This window comes from Mustela nigripes, chromosome 1 (assembly GCF_022355385.1).
Source record: "Mustela nigripes isolate SB6536 chromosome 1, MUSNIG.SB6536, whole genome shotgun sequence".
NCBI classification, from domain to species: domain Eukaryota; kingdom Metazoa; phylum Chordata; class Mammalia; order Carnivora; family Mustelidae; genus Mustela; species Mustela nigripes.
The window spans coordinates 259,902,944-259,921,769 of NC_081557.1; the positions used below are offsets into that span (position 1 = coordinate 259,902,944).

General features: G+C 39.0%; 1 protein-coding gene across 6 annotated transcripts in view; it reads left to right on the forward strand.

The window, feature by feature from the left end:
- SLC4A4 (solute carrier family 4 member 4) overlaps positions 1-18,826 on the forward strand; it is a 457,437-nt gene that overhangs the window by 364,927 nt on the left and 73,684 nt on the right. For all 6 annotated transcript variants that reach the window (XM_059385129.1, XM_059385136.1, XM_059385120.1 and 3 more), the window contains one exon: positions 9,377-9,568. In XM_059385129.1, coding sequence (XP_059241112.1) covers positions 9,377-9,568 — 192 coding nt within the window. The remainder of the gene's footprint in view (positions 1-9,376; positions 9,569-18,826) is intronic.

Consider the following 18,826-nt stretch of genomic DNA (forward strand, 5'->3'; position numbering starts at 1 on the left):
AGATCTTCTTGTTGGGTATATCCCTTTATTATGATGTTGTACCCTTCTTCATATCTTATTACATCTCTTATTAAACCAGTCTTTGGTTTAAAATACTAGTTTGTTTGATATAAGTATGGCTACTCCAGCTTTCTCTTTTCATGTCTATTAGCATGACAGATGGTTCTCCACTGCCTCACTTTCAATCTGGAGGTGACTTTGTGAGATCTGAAGTGAATCTCTTGTTGACAGCATATCAGTGGGTCTTGTTTTTTTATCCACTCTGATACCCTCTATCTTTTGATTGGTCCTTTACTTTCAGAGTAATTATTGGTAGATATGAGTTTAGTGCCATTGTATTACCTGTAAAGTTGCTGCTCCTATACATTGTCTCTGTTCTTTTCTAGTCTTTGTTTCTTTTGGTCTCTCTTTGCCACTCAAAGAGTCCCCTTTACTATTTCTTGCAGAGCTGATTTAATTTTTCAAACTCCTTAATTTTTACTTGTCTGGGAAACTCTTTATTTCTCCTATTCTGAATGACAGACTTGCTGGATAAAGTATTTTTGGCTGCATATTTCTCCATGATATTTGTTATGCTCCACAAATAAGTGAAACCATATAATAGTTGACTCTCTCTGCTTGACTTATTTCACTCAGCATAATCTCTTCCAGTCCGGTCCATGTTGCTACAAAAGTTGCGTTTTCATCCTTTCTGATGGAGGCATAATACTCCATAGTGTTTATGGACCACATCTTTCTTAAATTCGTCTGTTGAAGGGCATCTTGGTTCTTTCCATAGTTTGGCGACCATGGCCATTGCTGCTATAAACATTGGGGTACAGATGGCCCTTCTTTTCACGACATCTGTATCTTTGGGGTAACCCATTTAGTAGTTGAATACATCATGCCACTCCTTTCTGGCCTGCTAAGTCACTGTGGACAGGTCTGCTGCCAGTCTTATGTGTCTACCCTTGCAGGTTAAAGACCTTTTTCCCGTAGGTGCTTTCAGAATTCTCTCTTTATCTTGGTATTTTGTAGGTTTCACTGTGACGTGTTGTCGTGTTGACCTGTTTTTGTTGATTTTGAGGGGAGTTCTCTGTGCTTCTTGGACTTGATCTGGGACACCTACAATACATATGCTATTGTGCTTTGTGGAATCGCTGAATCCCCTAAGTCTATATTCAAGATTATTAGTTTTCTTTCCCTCTTTTCAGACTCATTATTTTCCATAAATTTATCTTCTGTATCACCTATTTGATCCTCTACTTCTTTGTCCTCATTGTGATTATATCCAGTTGGTTTTGCTTCTCAGTTATAGCATTTTTTCCCCCCGCATGACTAGTTTTTAGATCTTTTATATCTACAGCCAGGGTTTCTCTCTGGTGTCTTCTATGCTTCTTCCAAGCCCAGCTAGTATTCCTATGACTGCTGACTTCTTGTTCAGATATACTGCTTATATCTGTTTTAAACAAATCCTGGCTGTGATTTCCTCTTGATCTGTCTTTTAAGGAGAATTCCTCCATCTTGTTATTATGTCTGGATTTCTGTCTTTTGCTATGAAAGCTTGTTATGTTTCCTGTTCCCTAGAGTAATACTGTATTAAGAAGGGGTTATATACTGTCCAGGGCCTGGCTCCTCAGGAAGTATTTCTGGTATATGCTGTGCGTACCCTACTGTTGTGTTTTGACTGCTCTTTTCCACCGGTCAGTCCCCTACAGAGTTCCTCCTTGCTTGCATTGAGAATTGTTTGGACCTTTAACTAGGTGTGCTTTGATTTGCTTGTTAAGATAAGCCTGATTTTAAAAAAAAAAAAAAAGTCCAGATCTAAGAAAAGAGAACAGGAAAGGGAACAAAAAAAGCAAAGGGATGAACAAAAAATTGTAATCTGATACCAAAGAAAAAAGAAAAAAAAAGAAAAAATTAAAAGAAATCCTGGTCCTATTTTCACCAGAACTGCAGCTGATGCTTTAGAACACTCTATGATGGGTAGACTTGGTACATGCGGGGGACCTGTGTTGGTCCTCTGGGAGAGAGGCGCAATGTGCAGGCTTACAGTCAGACCTGCCCTGGTAAAGATGCTCCTTCTGGGCGCAGAAGGTTTGGTATAAGAAACTCCAGCCTTCCCTGGAGCTGCTCTGTTTCTCTCTGAAGTCTGACTGTGCTAATGAGGGGTGGGGATTGGAGGATGACATCATTCCACCCTCTCACCCCTGGGGAGGGGAACCTGTGGCTGCTGCTGTTCAGGAGGCCCTCACAGAAAAGGGAATAGTCTCCCCTCCTGTGTCCTAGACTTTTATCAGACTCCTGCCCTCAACCTGTCCATGCCCAGGCTGTGTTTTATCTCTGGCCAGTGGCTGGGATTCAAAACTCCAAATCTTAAAGGGCACAACAAGCCATGGGCCCACTTGCCTGCTCCAGAGGAAAGCCTTACAGTGCTGTACCTGGCACCGTTCTGTCCCAGAAAAGCAGTCCCATGATGCTCAAACACGGTGCTTGGGTATATTGTGATGATCAGTGAAAAGCTGGGACCAGGTTATCTGCCCTCCATGCATGCCTTTGTACCCTGCTATTTAATGGGTCCTCAAAGGATCCCAGCAGGCCTTTTGTCCTTAGAGAGGCAATATACCCTCTTCCAAATGTATTCCAGGAAGGGGTGTGATCAGGACGCCTGGGTGGCTTAGTTGGTTATTAAGAGGTGGCTTTCAGCTCAGGTCATGATCCCAGAGTCCTGGGATCGAGTCCTGCAGCAGGCTCCCTACTCAGTGGGGAATTAGCTTCTCCCTCTGCCACTTTTTTCTGCTTGTGCTCTCTCTCAATAAATAAAATGTTAAAAAAAAAAAAAAAAAAAAAAAGAAGGGGCACGATCTCACCCAGGGCAACTGAGGGGATCCTCTCACCACAGCATGTTGTACAAACCCTGTGCGCTGATCTTTCTTCTGCTCTCTCCCTCTCTCCCTGACTTCAGTCCATGAAAATCACTCCCTACCTTTTGCGGCACCATAGCTTTTCTCTCTCCCAGTTCACAGCTCTGAACCACGCATCTGCCACATTCTCTCTCCCCAGTCATGCAGATTCTTTTCTTTATCCACAGATCAATTTTCTAGTTGTTCAAAATGATTTGATGTTGCTTTAGCTGTGTTCGAGGGACCAGGCAAGCCTAGGGTCCCTGACTACTCTGCCATCTTAATTCCTCCCTTTATCTGGCAACTTTCCGTTTAAAGTTTATTTTACTTCAGATTTGTTTTCAGATAAAAAGGTAGATAAGCTGGTAGATGTCTTCCTTAACTATGTCAGCCAGTCAGATCTTGATGAATGCTTTCAGTTAACTAAAGTTTCTTTGGGAGCCTGATGTATCGTAAGTTAAACCCCGCCTCTGTCGTGGTCAGTTCTTTCTTATTTTTTAGTGACACACAGTCCCTTTGGTGTGCCGGCTCTATACTTCTGTCACTTCTAGCCTTTTCCCATCCCTGGTGCAAAGAGTTCCCAAAGCCCTAGTCAGTCTCTCTCATCACTTAGTCTTTCACCTTCCTTTCCCTGTCCTTGTTTTTTTCCCAGCATGCCCTCCTTCCTTCCACCCCAAACACCAGGTTCTTTCCCACCCACCACAAACGCTACAGAAGTCTTCATCAGCTCTGAAGAACTTCCCTTGATCTTGTAGTGCTCACATGCACTGGCCTATCCTTTTGCTACTGTATTTCCTGAAAAAGTAGTTTGGGATAGCCTTTTCAATTTTTTGTCCTCTTATCTCTCCAGTCAGTTCTTTCCTTTGAATCTCCCTCCAATATTCAATATTCGGAGTATTCAGTATTAGGAGTTAGTTTTGAACATGTTAATTTTTTTTTAAAGATTTTGTTTATTTATTTGACAGACAGAGATCACGAGTAGGCAGAGAGGCAGGCGGGAGGGGTGGGGGGGAGCAGGCTCCTTGCTGAGCAGAGAGCCCGATGTGGGGCTTGATCCCAGGAACCTGGGATCATGACCTGAGCCAAAGGCAGAGGCTTTAACCCACTGAGCCACCCAGGCGCCCCAAACATGTTAAATTTAACATGGATTTTGCTGTCTTCATCCTTCATCGTCTTTGCAACACTAGACCCTTTCTGCTCTCCTCCACATATGACCCTTTCCTCCCTTGATTTTCAACATTCTCACATACCTTTCCTTTTACCCATCACTCTCATGGCATATTCGTAATCTTTTGTAGTATCTTCATTTTGTTGTGGGTACCTTAGATGTTTTACACTGTTTTCCTTCCCCTATGTTGACATCTTCACATCTGAAATGCATTAGACATCTCTCTGTGCAGCACAGCCACAGTATTCTTGCAGTGGAAAGTTCTAAGCATCATAAGAAATAGAGGTAAATGTGCTCTGAGAGTTTTGACAGAAGGGACTTCTGAGATTATGTTCCCTTTTGTTTTCTGCTTAAATTTTTGGTGTAAGTAGTTAAGTTATGATGTATAGAATTCTGCATAGAGAATAAAGGTCAAATCCACAGAGGAGTAAGGATCACCTATAAGGAATAAAGGACCGAAGCTTTGAGATAAAAGGCTCCCAACTTAAGCCCAGGGGAGATAATGGTGACTTGAATAAGGGTGGCAGCAGTGGTTATGGGTGAGATGTAGTCCATGTGGGGATGTGATTTTTTTTTTTAATTTTATTTTTAAGTAAACTCTACACCCAGCTGGATCTCGAACCTACAACCCCAAGATCAAGAGTCACATATTCTGCCAACTGAGCCAGCCTGGCACCCCTAATTTTGGATGTGATTTGAGATCATTTTTGCCATAACATGACATGTGAGAAAGAGAGGAATTAACAATGACTTCAAAGTTTTCTGTGTTTAGACTCTAGTAGGATGAAGTTGCTATTAACAGAGATGGGCAAGATCCTAGGGGAACAGGAGGGATTAGAAGTTACTTTTGGACACATTAACTTTAAAATGCCCACAAGAATTCAAACAGGGGTGGAGTTTACCAAGAAGTAGTTACCAAACAATTTTTCTCTTATTTGGAGAACATTTGCTGATGTGTTAACAAATCATCATTAGTCTTGTGATCGTGAATTGGCTCTTCGAGTCCATGAAAACTGGAGTGTGGTTGACATACAAAGAGAAAGTGTACTATGAAGTTGGAATGATCCCACGGGTGCCAGCACCGGAGCAGTGCTCCTGAAGCTTCTTCCCTCACTGCTTCCTTTGAGGTCCTAGTGAAATCTGTGGTTGCTTTTCCTCGATATGTACTCATGCACAGTGTCTCATGTGATATTTCAGGGGACTCAGGGATTTCTTTATTCAGATTACTTAGCATCCATGCTAGATATGTCCAACCCAGGATTGCCTCTTTTAGGAGGCAGTGTTACGTGGTGTACACTTTCCACCATGACGTCCTGAGTCATAACCAGAGTGGTTTGCATGTGAAGAGTACTATTCTGTACCATGACCATAGTGACATTCATGGGCCTCTTTTTCAGCCATGTAAGTGAAAGTCCTACTGGCACTTACACAGGGAAGTGAAATTACTTTTTTGTTATGTTTTGTTTTCCAATTAAATAGTGGTAGAGCTGAGCTTGAAGCTCATGGTAGTATTTTCCCAGTCTGCTTTTTTGATATATGTTCAGTATTTATGTCAGGTAAATTCTTTGGGAGTTGTATGAACCTGGGGAAGAATTATTTACATCTTTTTGTTTTTTCTATGACTTACCACAATTTGAAAATGCATATGATCAAAACCACAACTGTTCACAGTGAATCAACCAGTATCAAAAACACTATCCATGAAATAATAATGTAAAGTATGAAAAGTTGTCAAACAAAATGTGTGATGTACTAGCATGAATGAAGCATGAAATTTTTATTTAAAAGGATAATAGAAAGTAATATAGGAGCCTTAGATAAGAAATTAAATCAAGGAAGATAAACTTACAGCAAAGGACCAGAAAGTATATATTTTAGGATTTATGAGTCAGATATCTGGTTGTTGTTGAAATTACTCAGCACTGCATTATAACACAAATACAGTGATGAACATTATGTAAAGAAATGAGCATGATTGTGTTTCAAAAAACCTTATTTATGAAAATAGGACATGGGCTGAATTTGGCCTGTGGAATATCTTTTGTTCAGTATTGGGTTAAACTACCCATGGCAATTTGAGACAACTTATAAGTGATAGATATAGATAATATTTATTTATTTTTTAAGATTTTATTTATTTATTTGAGAGAGGGAGAAAGAGAGTACACGTGGTGGGTGAGGAAGAACGGGGGTGGGGAGGGTGGAAGCAGACCCCCCACTGAGCAGGAACCCGATGAGGGGCTTGATCACTGGACTCCAGGATCATGACCTGAGCTAAAGGCAGATGCTTAACTTACTGAGCCTCCCAGGTGCCCCAGATATAGATAACTTTTATTTATTTATTTTTTAAATTTTATTTTTTAATGTTTTACTTTTCTTTTCTTTTTTTTAAAGATTTTATTTATTTATTTGACAGACAGAGATCACAAGTAGGCAGAGAGGCAGGCAGAGAGAGAGAGAGAGAAAGAGGGAAGCAGGCTTCCTGCGGAGCAGAGAGCCCGATGCGGGGCTCGATCCCAGGACCCTGAGATCATGACCCGAGCCGAAGGCAGCAGCCCAAACCACTGAGCCACCCAGGCGCCCCTATAGATAACTTTTAATAAGACAGCATTGTTTTTAAAGCTGTCTTCCCTACAGACTAAGCTAGGATTCCTGAGAGGTAACTCAGCAATCTTCTTTGAGGTAGATTAGGGGTATTAAGATAGAGAATCTCAACGCCTCTTAACTACATATCACAGAATAGCTCAGTCTTAAATATTAGGATTTCAGGTAAATTTTCCATGAAGAGGCATTTCACTGATAATTAAAATTTGAAAACTCTTGAGTTATAGCAAGTGGTAAATAAAATCTGTACAGTTTCTTTTTTATGTTCCCTTTACATAGGCAAAGCAAAATGGATCTTTGAAGTACAAATATCATTTGTACCCAAAAGTTTCTGTTTCATAGATAGCAAAACGAGATATATTGGGGGTAAAAGTTATATAAATAGTATCTGTGACAAATTATTAACCAATTATCTAAAATTTTACTTTTCAGATTTACATATATACACCATTAATAGATGAGCCATGCTTTGTCTTAATGGTTAGTTTACTTGTGATATCAGTGCTTCCTCAAGTCCAGAGGAGATAATCTTCATTGATATTAGCTTTATGAAATAAGAGCACTAAAATAACACAAAAATATAGATGTCTCTTCAGTGATATTCAAATAGAATTATTTATACACTAATGTTAAACTTTTATGGGAGTGGGAAACTTCATGTATATCTATCCTGAGAGATCTATGCAAGCTCCTGAAGTTTTTGTATTAAAGTCCTTAGGTGTTTTGGAAGCTAAATTGTCTGCATGACGATACACAGAATCATTTGGGGCTTACAAAATAGTGATACTGGCATTTTAGGTTGATATAAATGAGAAAACATATCTATCATTTTTATGTACATGTGTATTGTTTTTTGCCTCATCCTGAATCTCTGTAAGAAAATCAATAAAAATTGCCTGCTGGGATTGTCTTAACACAGCTTACTTTTTTTGGACTATAAAGGAGTCTGCTGATGTTAAAATGCTGAAGTGATATTATGGTAAATTTTTGCTGATTTGAAAACAAAGAAATCTGTTACCTATTATGACCTCTAAACTTTAAATGTGTTCTGCTAAAAACATCCATATGCAGAAATCTGAAAAACAAGATGAGACATGATTAATCACCTCTCAGAAGAAGAGTTTGATAAAAGAATAATTATGTAACTCAGCTGTTTATAAGTTGAAACTAATACAGATCAGGGAAAGATCTAGAGTTTATATTTTTATTGATTTACGTAAGCGCTTATCTTCTGAGCTCTATAAAAATATGAACTCTTTCTGGCCAGAAATCTTTCTTTTACATGTGTGATATTTTATGACTAGGGTACTTACATCAAGAGAATTCATTGAATAGTGAAATATATTGATGATGTGTTTGGTGTCAGATAGAACTCTTGCTCCAAGGGACAGGAGAAATTTATCTTTCCATATTTATTTGCAAGGTATTCTCAAATAACTCTTCTGTTAGCACGTGACATACACATTAGCCTTGGACCCAAGAGGAAGTCCAAGATCACAGTGCTGGCAGATTCAGTGTCTGACGAGGACTTCCTGGTTCCTAGACAACCTTCTTCTCATTGCATCTTCATATGTTAGATGAAACAAGGGAGCTCTCTGGGGTCTGTTTTATAGATACATGAACTCATTCATGGAGGCTCCATTGTCATGACCAAATCACCTTCCAAACACTATCACCTATGATTTTCAACATATTTAGGGAAACTGTAGTCTGCATCCCATTTAGTATTGGTCTCTAAGTGGCTGCAAGAGGACATCACATTTTAGGTGAGGTAGCTCTTATGTGACTGAAGGCAGTTCTCTAGAGGAGGAGGCAGGTGTGAGCTGGTGGCAGCTAAAACTCTGAATAGCTAGGAAATGTGTACCCTGGCCTTACCCACCATGCTAGCAAAAAGATTCTCCTGCATATTAGAAACAGGAAATAGGAACAGGAGTTAGTTCCTTCAAGAAGTACTGACAACCCAATAGCAACTCATGAGATAGAAAAAAATTTGAAAATTGACCCATGAACTTGAGGTCAGGTAACATTGGGATAGATTAGATATCCCCCACATAACTCCATAGCCCATTACAGAGTATTCCAGTACTGGCTCCTCATGAAGCTGACCTTGAGTCAACAAGAAAAAAAGCTATATTTTATCAGGATATGCAATTGAAAAAGCAGGGACCATCAGCATTTTTACCATCTAATTCCGTAAACCACTAGTCTCTAGTGATTTAGAAAAGAGATAGCTCTTTTGCGAAAGCGCTGGGTAAGTTCATGGTGAGCCTAATAAAGCTTTTAGAGAGCATTGACCATAGGGCCATCAACTTGAATGCAAAGAAGCTGTGGACTACAAAAGAAAGTACTTTTTGAACAACAAAGGTGTTTCAGAGAGTCTCACATTTTGGATATTAGTGTGTCTCAGTTTACTCTCAGGAAGGTTGACAGGAAAGAAGGATTTTGTGGTTTGTTTTCTGTTGAACATATGGATGATTGTAGGATTGTAGCTCAACCTAGCTAACAGATTGCATCATTTCCATTGTATTTTCAGTCATCGCTAGCCTCCTGGCCCCCCTTACCTGAGTCCATTAATACTTCCTCAGGTTTCACCGTCCAGTGGTTGCCCACCAGATGTTGGGCAGAGACTTATAGCTAAACCCTACAGAGCGCATCAGATATCAAATGCTGCTTTTTTCGCGTTGGTGCTCTCTAGAAAAATTTTCGTGTTTTTCCTCTTCAGTACCATAATGCTACCTTTGACTGGGCGTTTTTGTCAACGAAGAAGTGTTTGAAATATGGAGGAAAGCTCGTGGGGAACAACTGTGATTTTGTTCCCGATATCACACTCATGTCTTTCATCCTCTTCTTGGGCACCTACACCTCTTCTATGGCTCTGAAAAAATTCAAAACTAGCCGTTATTTTCCAACCATGGTAAGTACCTGAGCTTTAAATACCTTTCACTGAATATATGCTGTATTAACAATAATATGATGTTACAGAATAAAAAAGTCTCCTGTAATTCAACTTTCACAATACAATTTTGTGCATTAAAACATTGATATCTAGTTTTTGTCCATGTATGTATTATGTATTTTTAATCTAATTAATGTCCAGCTTTGAAAAGACTTTCAAGAATTTTGCTCACATAATTCTGTCATAAATTCTATCATAATTCTTATTGTACTGAAGGAAAAAGTAGGATGTTTTCTAATATCTAAAAATGCATGAGTAAGAAAAGACCTTTTAAATCCATAGTTTTAAGTACATAAGCAAACACTTTTCATACTAGCAAGGAATTTTGAGGTAGAATTTCTAATTCATGAGCTGTACATGTGGTAATTTAGTAGTTGAATTATGGGCTGTGGGAGTAAATTTATACCAGTATTGGTATAAGATAGGACCATCATCTGAGCCAAAATTTCCTTCCCATAATGATGAATGCTGTAGAACAGAAAAACAGATAATTGAGCTGGGTTGTGCAGACATCCTGTCTCCCGTTAATATGCTTGGGTGAACGTAAAGTCAAAACTGTGGTTCGTGGAGAGACTACAAGATAAGACCAACATTTAGTTAATGGCATTTTGTTTTTTTACCTGCAGAGTGAAACTAAGATAATCCTTTGCTTTGCAGTTCAGTCCTCAGTGTTTAGGATGCCGGTATTTCTTAGGTAATCTTGATTATACCTGATTTTTATCAACGAGCTGCTCTTTGCAACCGGAATCTCATGAAATTTCTCCCCTTGTGTTTTGTGTGGAAGGAATGGAAAGGTTTTAGAAGACACAAGATAGAGTTGCTGAAATTACTTTCTTTCATTTTCTACAGAATGAAGCTTAATATATTCACACCTAGGAATTTTTTTGACTTTTTTGTATAAAAGTTGATTTTCTTATAAAATTGAAAATAAAAGCAAGGATTGATAATTGTTTTCAGTCCGTTTGAGCTGCTATAACAAAATACCATAGACTAGGTGGCTTATAAGCCACAGAAATTTATTCCTTATGGTTCTGGAGGCTGGAAAGTCCAAGGTCAGGTACCAGCAAGGTTGAGTAAGGGCCCTCCTCCTGGCTCATAGTCAGTCCCTTTTCACTGTGTCCAAGCACGGAGGAAGAGTTAGGGCTCTCCATCGGGCCTCTTTTATAAAAACACTAAACTTATTCATGAAGCCTCCACCCTTACTACCTAAGCACTTCCTGAAGGTACCACCTCCTAATACAATCTTTTTGGAGTGTTATGATCTCAACATAAGAACTTGATGGTGGACACAACACTAAGACCATAGCAATAATGAGATGTCCCAAACTAGCTGGGCCAAGGAATGAAAAATTTTCACAAAGTGAAATGTAGAAGTATTCAACTTAATGTGTCTAAAACAGGTGTCGCAAAATGGTGGTCAGCAGGCAGAATTTAGCCTGTGGCCATTCTTCATTTAGATCATAGTGTATATAAACACACACACATGCACCTGCTTGAGGCCTTAGATAGAACCTGTACTTTTCAGGTAGTTACTGTCCTCATAACTCTCAATTATCTAAGACTTGCCTGCTCTGTATGTTCAGATTAACTGCCCATCCTGGAAGATATTTGAGCTCGTAACACTAGTTCACACTTGGGGAGACATGCTAACTCCATCCACCTCTTCAACGGTGTAGTGTTGTGTAGGCCAGATGTCTTGGGTAAAATGTCTTTGAGGATGATTTCTTCTTCCCTGTTGAGGTTTTTCCTTATTAGTTAATTCATTAGACTTTCTCTCTCTCTCTCTCTCTTGTTGGCTCACATCTTGGGAATTATCACCCTTTTTATCTCTTCCATTTGCTAAAGTCGGAAATTATATAGACACAGCAGGTGAAAAGTAGAAAATTTGTGAAGCAATTGTAAGTTGTAATTTGCAAAATAAGCTAGTTTTGACCTTAAGATGAATAAAGATCATTTCAACTGCCTATGAGGCATCACCTTTTTCTTCCAACAAGAACTCCCAAACTAATAACAGCTCTTCAGACTTAAAGGAAATTTCTCCTTATAAGAGTGCAAGTGGTCATTTCTCAGTGTTGATAAATGCTGCTGAGAAAGTTATGAGCATATGAAAATAGAATAATGATGGTATTCTGGTTATTCAATCCCTATGAAGAGGTTTCTCGGCATAGTTTAGAATTGTGTATAGCAATCATAAAATAAGCAGGAAAAAATATATGTGATTTCTGAGGAGCTATGTTGAGGTATATAGGCTTCAGACTGTCATCTCTCCTACTCACTTTATATTTATAGCTAAACAGTAGCAATCCAATACACAAATTCATAAATTCATGCACGACTAATAACAGATTTTTCGCTCTTTTACTTGCCAAAATAAGTTTGGATTTAAGCTGTCATTTAGAAGGGTGGTCTCTATAGGCAGGAACTGATAGGTTAACTGACTCTTATGCTTACAGGTTACGTTCTACAGTTACAACTTCTATGCTTAAACAGAGTAAATTAGACAATCCTCGACTGCTGTGACAAGAGTCAACCAGCTGTTACGACTTCCTCGCTCACACCAACCGTTCACACGAAACAGAACACTAATGCTGGATGGCAGTGCCCTTGTCATACAAAATACCCTCTTTTCCTTTAGCTGGCTCAGCCATCTGTCTTTTGCATGCTCATTTCTAAACATTTGTAGGTTAGTTCAGACTGTAAGTTGCTAGAAAACTGTTTTACTTCTATAGGATTCCTCACCTTGGTTACCACAATCCTGGACGCAGACTCAGTACTTCATCCTTGATGACTGGTGGGATGCAGCGAAGCAGAGATGAATGCTGCGTTTCATGGACAAAGTGCAGATGTGAGAACCCAGAAGCTGTAGAATGTAGTACTAGCACTGCCGTTCACTGACAGTGTTAGTTACGTGGTTTTTCTTTCCACATTTGAACAGACTCATCTTCCTGTATTCCTTATCTCAGCTAATAATATCATCTATCCTCACAGCCGCCCAAGATCAAAATCTCAGGATCATAATTTGTCGATCAGTGAGTCTCGGCAGGAAATAAATTAGACACTTGGATGGGATAATTTGAAAGGTCCACGAAAGCATTATTTACAAAAGTGCAGTTAGGTTTAGGGGATCTACAAGGGAGAGTATTGTGTCCAGTACTCATAACAGTGGGGTTGTTACTATCTATCCCTGGCCCAAATGTTGTGCCAAAGGAGTGGTTGCTGGAACCCAGAAGAAGAGAAAAGGCTGGAGAAAACTGTCCTGGGAGCTGCTGTGACCTTGGACTGAGCAATGTCATCAGCCTGAGGCAACCTCATAGCCATAAAGCCTAGGGAATAAGTACCTTGATCTCTCTTTTCCCTCTGATGGCCTTCCCACGCTGCCCCAGGCTAAACCCAGCTGGAGAGCAGGGGAACCTACTGAAGACCACGCAGGCCCATCTTCCAAAGCAAGAGCATGGTGACAAGGTGTACAAAATAGATCTGGTGTGACAAAAGATGATATTTCTTACATTTACCTCTTCAAGTTTTTTTTTTTTTTTTTTCAATCAAATTGAACTTGTCACAGTCCCCTTGGTTATCCTGCTCAAATCTCTGTCCCTTATACTGACATTTCTATTCCCCTAGTTCAGTCAGTGACCTACTTCAGTCATGACCTTGACCTTGGCCAAGACCAGGGTCAGTTATCCACACTTTCTCTCCCTCAGGAGGCTAGTGGCAGTCCATCAGTATGAGCACTTGAGGTAAAAGAGTCTGTTAGCCTGCCTGTCAGGAATTTAATTGTATATCAGGGACGTCCAGAGAGCCCTAGTGCCAAGGGGAATGTGAATGGAATACCAGCACTCCACATCCTGTGTTCTTTGCACTCCCTATTCTTTTTAGAGGGGTGCATCAGACTGTTACCTCATATTACCCCATGCGGTTACTGGTCTGTTACATCAGCCTCAAGTCTTTGGTCAAAAAGACTTGGGGCTTTTGGCATCAGAGCTTTCTATAGAGAGCATCATCTGTGATCTTCTGAGGCACATGGCTCAGGGCATCAACCTGAAATGCTCCTCCAGAGTGCCCTGCCAACAAATGATCATATGCCACCCCCGCCTCTGTGCTGGTAAAGCGGAAGCAGTAGCTTAGTGCAGGAGTGTAATTAGCAGTAGATTGTGATTAGTGATAGTAGTACTCATAAAGCTGTAGAACTTCTGAATTAGGCAAAATTTATGGGTCCTTTGATATATAGTCAAATATAGTGTGGCCGGCTGATGCATATAATTGATATGAAAATGTCTTTCTTAAGGAACCACTTAATTTCATCCCCCACCCCATTAGAATAAGTAACAGTTTTGACCCTCATGTAAATTGATGTATTGGTAGGATTTCTTTTTTTTTTCTTTTCTACTTTTTATTTCTCCTCTTCCCTTCTCTCTCTCTGTCTCTTTTTCTTTCTTTGAAGAGAAAGAGAGCGAGAGGAGGGACAAAGGAAAGGGGAAAGAGAGAATCGTAAGCAGGATCCATGCCCAGCAAAGCTGGGGCTTGATTTCATAACCCTGAGATCATGGCCTGAGCCGGAATCAAGTCAGATGCTTAACTGACTGAGCCACCCAGGTGCCCCAAGATTCTTTTTTTAATATGCCTTCTGATTGCTGTTGTCAGTTAAATAAAATAAATTCCAGGTAACATCAACAGCTGTGACACTTTGCACACTTTATTTAGATGACACTTGAGCAGAAGGTTCTTTGATATCCTTAAAAAAAAGTATTCTATAATTAATTAGTATACCCATTCAATATTAAAAAAAAAAAAAAAAAAAGATGCCGTGACCCTAATGTGTGCTTAATACAATACTAGGATACAAAGACAGGTAATTCATGTGCCTGGCCTCTAATAGGAACTAAGTATATATTTGTTGAGTAAGTTAGATTTTTGGGTTTTCAAATGAGTGTGCCTCATTTTGATTCTTCCGCTCCATTCATGCTTACTATCTTCTGTGGAATCACACTTTGATGCTTTCCTGTCTCCCAAGTATATGGTGGTCTTTGAGGAACTGGCTTTATGGATGAGAATAAAAGTACAGGGCTTCAGGGATTTCAACAGAAATATAATGAGCATTATAGTTAGGTGACACATTTCGTTTTTATCCATGTGAAACACAGTCTAGAATTCCACAATTTGCTGTATTTCCATGACTGATAGTTGGCATTTTGGCCTGTGACAGTTCTATTAAAGTTGGATGTATTTAGTTGGTAAACAATTCTTCAGAGGAATCAGGTGACATCCCTATTTGTTTTCCTTTTCTTCCAGAAACTCTCTGGTGAATGGGAAAAACTATCATATCAAAACAAATAACGTATCCAAAAATTAGGAAGAAATAAAGGGCAGGGATTCTCTGTCCCATTCTAGTGTTAGTAATGCTGGGTAACGTCTGGCTGGTTCTTGTGGAAACATCAGACCACATCATTGCATCGAAGCTAATACACAAAATAACTTTGTTGTCAGTGAAGGTGAATGAGGTTTTCAAATTCTTGTACTATTTTGTACCAAGGAATATAATTTTCAAAGTCAAATTTGTTTAATCCAAAATTGATTTTCATACTTTTTTCTTAAGAGTGCAAAGGGATATTTGATTATAAGTCCAGCTCAACCTCTTAAACATTTAACAAAGTTTATAAATACTTCAGCTCATATGGATATATGGCAAAAAAGGCAGCCATCCTGAAATGAGCCCTAAGAAAAATAAGGTTGGGAGTGCTGATCAACCAAGTGTTTTTTGAGAGCTTTTAATGGTGGCACTCAAGCAGTCTATGGACACTAATTTTGACCCTGGTACTTTGTGGTCCTAAACACTTTCAGCTTATTTGCCCATCATAGAAAAGTCATCAGCATTGAAATCCCTTCTTTAACGCAAAATGGCCTCCTGCTCCATTTCCAGATTGTCTTGTTTATACATATGACTTAATTATTCTCTTTAAAACTTCAATTTTTATACCTTAATATAATTATAAAATCACCTTTCTTCTTAACTATTCTTTCTTTTTTTAAGATATCCATTCATCTGTTGATAATTTATTTATTTTAGAGACAGAGCAAGCTGTGCAGTAAGGGAGAAAGGCAGAGGGAGAGAGGGAATCTCAAACTCCCACTGAGTGCAACGCCAAGGCAGGGCTCAATCCCCTGAACATTTATTTATTTATTTTTTAGTTTTAATTTTTATTTATTTGACAGAAAGACAGGAGAGAGGGAACACAAGCAAGAAAAGTGTGAAAGGGGAAAGCAGGCTTTTTGTGGAGCAGGGTGCCTGAGAGGGGCTTGTTACGAGGACCCTGGGATCACGACCTGAGCCCAAGGCAGATGCTTAACCCACTGAACCACACAGGCACCCCTGGAACTCTTTATTATAATGTTTTTGGGTGAATATATCAAAAGATCCTATTAGAGGGCTAAGAAATTTTGATAATTGGGTCTTAATCATTGCCTTTTAGTGTTAGGACTTCAAATACCATCTAGTCCAATACTGTCTCTTACTCCTGACAAGGAGTCATCTGTGTGCTGCTTGAATGCCTCCTAGAATAGGAACTCATATCTCTGAAGGCATTCCTGATAGAAACACAGATCTTCCCTGCCACAGCCTCTGTCTGCGGGGTCTGCCTTTGCCCTCGGAAGCTACACCGAACAAATCAGTTGTTCTTCCTTGTGACAGATTTCACATATTTGAAGACAGGTCTCCCAACAACTTCTTGAGGCCTACCATCATTTTATATGTAATGTTTTTCAGAATCCGATTCCTCTCGTTACCCATCTCTGGATCAGCTCCATATTTTCACTTTCTACTTAGAATATAGTGGCCAGATTGAGACACAGCATGTCCCATGGGATTTGATCATTTGCTTCTCACATACACTTACTAGGGTTTTTTGTTCTGCTGCTCAGTTTTGAAGCAGGATGCAGGAAGAGGCCCGAGTGGGCTGAAGTCTCACTAGCATTCCTGCTGAAAGACTTCGTAGGCCTACTCCCCTCTGTTCCATGCTTGGAAAAACAATTTTTTTAAATGTAGACTTCCATCGGGAAGCTCTAAGCACCACCCAGAGGAAGTGCCCAATCCAATTCCCTTCTTTGTTCCCTGGATCTCTGACTCTAGAATTCACAGCATTAAAATCCTGGATCCTAAGTCAGACTTTCCTTTTATTGAATTCTAACTATAGTGGGTATTATTGATTCAAAGTACAGCATATTATGATTGCTATACTGATATCAATGCTTGTTTTTTTTTTTTTTTTTTTTTTTTTTTTTTTTTTTTTTTTTTTTTTTATACTGCTCTGCTTGGACTGGTAGAGGGGAATCAAATTTCAAAATTCTCATGGTATTTTGTGCCTTTTCATGGTTGCCAAAAGGCACATATTTGTCTGGTATACTTCTTCTCATCTACAATAAATGCTTTTTTCCACTGTTGTTTAGCAGTTTCCAAGCACCAGCGTCGTGAGAAGAATTGACATCATGAGTTCATTTTTTATCGAGAACCCACAGGGTGCCTGCTGCTGTCCTTGTCTCTGTAACAGCCCCATCCATTGAGAGCTGCTCTGCAGGCCCCCAGCCTGTCCCTGCTTAACTTAGGAGCAGCTGCAGCCCTCGCAAAGTGGAAATCAAATGTCCTCTGGGCTTCAGAGAAACCAAATTCATTTTTTCCTCCTGTAAATGAACTGGCTTTTCCCTGCTGGTGTCTCCATGATTAGGACTCTCTTAATAATTAATAAGTACCATCCTTCATGAAGAGTCTGTTTATAGTAGTTTATTAGGTTGGTTTTGCCCCAGAACAAGAGAACAAACAGTGTATGGTTATTTGAACTTCTCTTCCCATCTGTGTAATTTCTTTTTTGCTTTGATAATTTAAATATGTAAGCTTGTTTCTTAGTGTTTCTTATGAGATTAGTTGAGATACTTGATAATTAATTTTGTAGAGAACAGAAATATTTTTCTCCTCGTCATTCTTATAATTTAAAAAATGGTAAATAAAAATAAAAGTGCTCAAAACCAGTTGATATAAAAGGATCTTAGTTGAAACACACTTTTCTTTGCCTTATTCATGGATAGAGGTAGGAATTTTCTTACATTTTAGCACATCTGTATACCATTAAAAAATAAACCTTTTTTTTTTTTGTGAGCCCTTGCTATATATGAGTTGTCTTAATTTGTGTTTCACTCAGATTGTCATAGTTTAGGATATTGAAGTTTGAATCTGGAGGGACTTAGTGTTTGGCTGGAAGGACATCCACAAGTTGGACAGACACAAGTCTGTCCAAGCTAGATTTGAAAACTCCCAAAACCACAGGATTAAGTATGAAATCTTGTGGAAACAGGTTTCTCATGAAAACTTTGGCACTTCTAATCATTACCAAGAAGAGCTAGAAGGGAATTAGGAACTATGGGTTTCTAATTTGATTTCTTTATTTATATGTTGGCACATAAAAGGTGGTTGTTTTGGAGTTGTTGAAAGAGCTCAAGTTTGATGAAAATGGAAAGTAAAATAAACAGAATGCATGAAGGGAAATTCATGTATTTTATTTTTCTAAATGTGTTTGGAAATGTGAGAAGGACCTCAAGAGAGTGATTCTTATCTCCTTAAAGTCAAAGCTCTTGTTCACAGGTCCTAGAGTGTATCTAGTAAAAGCTATATTTACTGAGCACTTGACATTTTTAGGGTACTTTATAGTTCTACTGTCAGTTTTCCCTTGTTCAAATTAAAGTTTAATTTTAGTATAGGGTAAGAGTTGAACAGTCTACTAAAATAGCACCCTACCTGCCTTCTTCAATTACAGGATTTGGAGTTGAATACAGAAGTATTCTGGGAAAAACCAATTTCCTTACTATGAATTTTAAACTGGATCTAGTATCTTAGAAATGCATGTCTGATCATAAACACTCTCCAGGAGTGATTTCTGCTGTAACTGAACTGTACTATACAGTTTAAGGAAAAGGAAGGGGAAACAGAAGTGAATGTTTTATATGGAACTTATCACCCTGGCTGTGATTTTTAATGAGGCTAAGCAATATTATTAATAAAGTAGCTTTTCCCCCCATAAATTTAAAGAAGTATTGTCCTAAATCTTATTAATATTTGTCTCTTAAGCTAGTTTTACACCATAAATATACATAAGTGCCACATTTGACAAAAATACCATTGCTGAGGGTTTCTTCCTAATACATGGTATTTCATCCACACACACACACACACAT